Source organism: Pseudopodoces humilis, chromosome 10 (assembly GCF_049639895.1).
Source record: "Pseudopodoces humilis isolate 2021_Gansu_Grassland_sample_001 chromosome 10, ASM4963989v1, whole genome shotgun sequence".
Lineage (NCBI taxonomy): Eukaryota > Metazoa > Chordata > Aves > Passeriformes > Paridae > Pseudopodoces > Pseudopodoces humilis.
The window spans coordinates 17552928-17558274 of record NC_142209.1 but is presented as its reverse complement, the minus strand read 5'-3'; the positions used below and the strand labels follow the sequence as shown (position 1 = coordinate 17558274).

Genomic DNA, 5347 nt, shown 5'->3' with positions numbered 1-5347 from the left:
TTTGTTGAACTTCACCTCAGTCAGTGCAGCCAGAAAATGCCTTTGGCAGTAATGGAATCAGATTTCTTAGCAAGGTGCCTCCATTTGCTCAAGGGTTTTCTAACCACATCTTATGCTGGTGCTTTTGAGAGTTTTCCTCTGTAAGATTTGCCCTCCTGTGAATTACAGAGGGGCTAGCATCTCCTCCCAAGCATGCCTGGACAGCCATTCCCACTCAGCTGCTGCAAGAGCAACTGGCCTGCCAGCAAGCTCATCTCTGCAGGGCACTGGTACCACCATGCTTGTGCCCAGGCCTGAGGGTCCTCGGATTTGTCCAGCTGTTTGGAAAACCTTTCAGATTTTTCCAGTCTTACAAGGAATTGTGGGTGTTCTTAAACAACATTTCTCAAAATGGAACTGCTGCACAGCTGTAGCCATTGCCAGGGTCCCTTTCAACTGGTACAACCATTTATCCTACAGGAACACACAGTTCAGCAGTAATCATCTTCCATGCTTTTAAGACAGTCCTGCACTGTTCTCACATCCAATCCACACCCAAAGCAAAAGTACAAACATCTGTGACCAGTGCCCAAAGGGGCTTGGATAAAGCTAACACATAAACAGGAACAAGAACCTTTCAAACCTGAAAAGAAAATCCAAATTTTATTGTGCTGAAAGCACTGAAAGCATTGCATCTTTTTTTGCTTTTGTCTTGATTTTGCCGTGATTCTCTAAGATTAGCAAGCTGGCAATGGAACTTCCTGTCACCAGACTGAGCCAGCACTACACAGCTTCTCTTTCTCTCCAGCGATAAAAACACTTCTTCCTGTGCTGACTCCAGATTCACAATAAATCACTCTTTAAGGAACACATTACATTCCTCTGGATTTATTTTCGTATTGGCAGCACTACGCTTAATACATACTATTTGTAAACGAATCAGCACTTCAAGAGCAGTAGTCTTCATCAAGATCAGGAACAGCACAGTAACAGAAGGATGCTTTGCCACAACCCGTCAGCTCTTCTAGGAAGGAGCATTGCCTACCATTACCCTCAACAGCTCTACTTTTATACTAACATTAATTCCTCTTTTCCAGATCATCCTGCATCTCTTGGAAAGCCAAGAACTGCAGCTGCTATTATGCCCAGCATCTGAAGCAACACAATGTGCTCATTGCCAGTTAATTGCCTTCCAGGCACCATTTTTCTGATTTTGAAAATTTTTAAAGAGAATTTCCTCAACTGAAACCTGCATGCATTTTTTACTGTCTTTTTTTCCCCCATTACATATAATGATTGTAATCAAATTTGATTCATCATAAAAACAGTAGAATGATTAGTTAATAGAGCACTAATCTTCAGAGGCAATCTTCCCCATTTGTCAGCAGGGGTGTATGTTCACTGTCACGGTCGTCCCTCAAGAGACAATCCAGGATAAACTGTTCTATAGTAAGAGCTATTTTCTTAATATCTGAGCTGTCAGTTTAAGTTTAGTTGGTGTTTACAGAACCAATCTGCCCAAATAAGTCAGCTTCACACAGGCTCTCACAGCCTTGTTTCAGATGTCTTACTTCAGAAAAAAGTGAAGAGTTGTTTGTGCCATTTTTCCTGAACAGGGAATCTGCTATAGTCACTGAAGAATGAAGATTCCCTTAACCTGCAAATAATACAATTAATTGTTCTTCTCCCAGGCTAGACATGCTGCTTTTCTCCTTGGAAAGTGAGTGTCACATGGTGTTAAGATCAAAAAAACTGGATACTACATATATCACATGGTCTGAAAACAAAAAGAGCAATTGGAAGGGTAACTTCCTGAGCTGCCCTGTGGAATAGCAGAGCGAAAAGTAAGTGGACAAAAGCCTCCTTGGTCACAGCAGTCATGGGAATGCATCCTATTTCCAGAGCTGGTGACATTAACCTTTAGGTGTAACACTCTTCAAGCAAACAGAACTATTGTAAGAGTCAAAAATGCAGATGGAGCATTCTGAGAAACCCTACAGAGAGCTGGCACTCCATAAGCTTTGCCATGACAGTATCCCTCATCCTGGAGCTTGCTAGGACAGTGTCTGGTATCTGGGTTTGCGCTAGGAAAGGTGGGCATAGGGAACCCTCACCTGTGTCAAGTGCCATTTTCTGAACTGTTTCCAGACTAATGGCACAGAAAGGGGGAACATATCAGATTTGGCCCCACAGCCTGTGAAACTGGCAAGAAGCAGTTGCAGAGTCTGCAGAGTTGCAGGTAGACAAGGATCCCGTGACAGCACTATCACACTGCCAAGTCTAGAATTGCGTAACTTCTTAACAACTTCATATATTCAACAAAAATGAATATGCTTTTCTATATATTGAAGTTAAAAAAAATCTCTTAAAATCACTTAAAAAATATTAACATCATATTAGCACATATGTATACAGAATCTGTTCTGCCAAAGTAAAGCTAGTCCAAGACAGAAGGAAAATAGAAAACACATATTTTTACATTACAATTTAATTACATATATCTCTATTAGTAGGTGCTAATCTCGCTGCAGATTTTCTAAGGCACAGAATCTTTATCTGAAGATATACACCAACCTTTACTTCAATCCAGTAGAAGGTGGTACCTTGTCATATACAGACCCAAAAACCCATTCAGCACCATACCACAAATGCAACATATACTGACTAGCACTTTGAGAAGACTACCATTTGTACTGAAATAAATACAATTTGGCAGCAAAGACTCTATCACAGCTTTGTCACAATTTTTGTCTACATAAATATCTTGATTCTATTTTCTGTTTCAGGAAGAATACATTACATGCTTCAATTCTCCCTCCATCAGTTACTCTCACGTTTCACTGATGAAAATACCATAACATCTAAATAAATAAATAAATAAATAAAACATTAAACTCCATTTTTAGGTCCATTTTTTTTTCAGTTTGTAGTTGTGTATTTATTTAAACAAAAAAGCCCTGAGGAATCTGTTAAGTCACACATCAGTGAACGGCATATAAAACAGAAGTCATGGCTCCTGTTCACCATGCATGCAATGCAATATTTATATCACAGATGTTTTCAAATGTAGTTTTATTCCAGTGACTATCTGCAGTTTATACATATATTTAAAAACAACATTATGTGAACATATCACAGACTGGTACCTAAAAAATCTTTAGTACATACTCCTTTATAAAAGGTTTTGACACAATGGAAAAGTCAGTCCAGAAAAATGCATGTTACCAGGTTTCTTGATAAACAAAAGATTGTGAGGCCCTGTAACCTGCATAAGCACAAGTATCCATGGCAATGGATCTCTCGTCTAAATCCTTGTTTCAAATAAACAGGTTTAAATTTTGTTCAGTAAACAAGTTCTACCACAACACCGTCCGTTTAAATTTGTGCTTTCCAAAAGGCAAGCGTACTACAGAAAAAAAAATTCCCTACCCAATACGAGGGAGAAATGCAGTAAACGTGTATTTGTTTCCCATTCCAGCAGAGGAATCCGAGCTCCTTGAAATTCTCTTTATGTCTAAATCCAAAATGGCCTGCTTATACCTTCTTCTTCTTCTTCTTCGCCTGCTCTCCAGACTCTACTTTACGTTTCTTAGCAGAAGCTGGTTCATCATCTTTTTCACCATCTTTAAATAAAAGAAAGAGTTAATCAAAGTCAGCAAAGACAGGTTTTTGTCTTAAACACCATCCTGTCTCAGAACAACTGACTTAACCACACCTGAGATGGCTGGAAAAAAGACACTGTAGCATTAATTAACAACGTCCTCATTTTTGTAATGCAGACAGTATGTGCACAAAACAGGAATGGTTACTTATTACTACCACAAACCACTTCAGGTAACTAAAAAGAGGCTTTATGATACTGTACAGTACCTGTTCCAAAAAATTAGTATTTGACTAGCTAACAGAAAAAGCTAGAAAATGACATTTTTGAAGCAGGAAATAATGTCAAGATCAATTAACATTTTACCTTCTTCCTTTGCACGAAGGCTAAGAGAAAGGCATAGACAGGGGAAACATATAGAACACATGAAGCAAGACATAAAAACTGCTACTGGGAAAGAACACCCAGAACCAAAAAACATGCAAGACAGCAAAAAAATCCTTTTGGTAAAGCTTTTTTGACTATACCAATCAATGAAAACATTATTGTGTGTTCTGAAAGCCCAGAATTTATTCTGGTTCTGTTCTTGATTGTTGCTGGCTATTCTTTTTCTCCAGCAATTAAAAAAAAAAAAAAAAAAAAAAAAAATTCCTCCTACCCATCGAGTATTTCTTTACTTCCAAAATTACCACTGCAGCTTGTACCATCATTGAAAGTGAAGAGGATAGCGAATATTTTCTTCAGCAATCTGTCCCACAGACATCCTATTTGATTCATCTTTTGGATCCCAAGTTTTGCAAACGTTATAAAAATAAACTGACCTACATCTACAACTAGGGTCAACACAGCAGCACCTGAAGCTCTCACACCACCTTCTGTTTCAGTAGCACCATGAACCTGTTGGTTTTATAGTGCTACAGACTCTAATGCTTCCCTGCTAACGACAGTGGGGGAGAGGAGCAGAGAGACTGCTCGAGGGTCTGCGTTGACTCCAGGAAAGCCAAAAGTCCGGCACCGCAGTCCACCCGTCCCTGCAGCCAGAGCGCTCCGCCCTTGGGCAGCAGTGGATGCAGGAGAAGCCAGCAGAGCTTCCTCCGGGCGCAGGGAGGCTCCGGCCGAGCACGCAGGGAACCCGCCCGCCCAGCCGGCTCAGGAAGCACACCCAGCCCGTGCGAGGCACGGCCGCCTCAAGCCAGGGCCTCACCCGACTCCAGGAGCTCCTGCTCCTCGTCCGGCAGGAACTTGGCTTTGCCGGCCTGGCGGGGTGCGTCGTCGCCATTGTCCTCGTAGATGTTGGACCACTTTATGGCCATGTCGAGGGCGGGAGCCGGCGGCTGCGGCTTCTCGGGCGGGCTGTAGGTCTCCGGCGGGGGCACGGCGTTGCTCCTCCACACCTTGAACTCCCTGGGGGGCTGCGGGAGAGAGCAGAGCGCCCGTCACAGCGGCCCGCGCGGCTCGGGGCGGCCCGGCGCCGCCTCGGTTCACCCCGCGCCCCACGCACCTCCTCGGGCGCCCGCAGGACGCGGCTCTCCCAGTCGATCTCCTTGTTGAGAGGGTTGTAGAGGAAGGCGGGCGGCTGCGACACCCGACGGAAGAGCTCGTCGGGCGGCGGCAGCCGCGGCCGCCCCGGGCTCCCCCCCGAGCCCGCCCCCGCTCCCGGCGGGCGCTCGTCGGGCTGGGGCTCTTCGGGCTCCGAATCGGAGCTGGAGCTGCCGTAGGCCGCGAAATAGCCCAGCGGGTCCTCCCCCTCCGTCGCCATGGCGGGGC

The 5347-nt window shown here is 43.9% G+C and overlaps 1 protein-coding gene across 1 annotated transcript; it reads right to left on the bottom strand.

Moving 5' to 3' along the window:
* Nucleotides 1-2878: 2878 nt before the first annotated feature.
* Nucleotides 2879-5347, bottom strand: C10H1orf52 (chromosome 10 C1orf52 homolog). Its single transcript, XM_005521011.3, has 3 exons — nt 5082-5347; nt 4785-4992; nt 2879-3602 (listed from the first exon to the last, which is right to left on the bottom strand). Exons 1-3 carry the CDS (start codon nt 5337-5339, stop codon nt 3514-3516), a joined length of 555 nt encoding a protein of 184 aa, XP_005521068.2. The 5' UTR covers nt 5340-5347; the 3' UTR covers nt 2879-3513.

Coding starts and splice junctions, on each gene's coding strand:
- C10H1orf52 (XM_005521011.3), bottom strand. CDS start 5,339: ATGGCGACGGAGGGGGAGGACCCGCTGGGCTATTTCGCGGCCTACGGC. Junction 4,993..5,081: donor TCCTGCGGGCGCCCGAGGAG/GTGCGTGGGGCG, acceptor TCTCTCCCGCAG/CCCCCCAGGGAGTTCAAGGT. Junction 3,603..4,784: donor GCAGGAGCTCCTGGAGTCGG/GTGAGGCCCTGG, acceptor TTTTATTTAAAG/ATGGTGAAAAAGATGATGAA.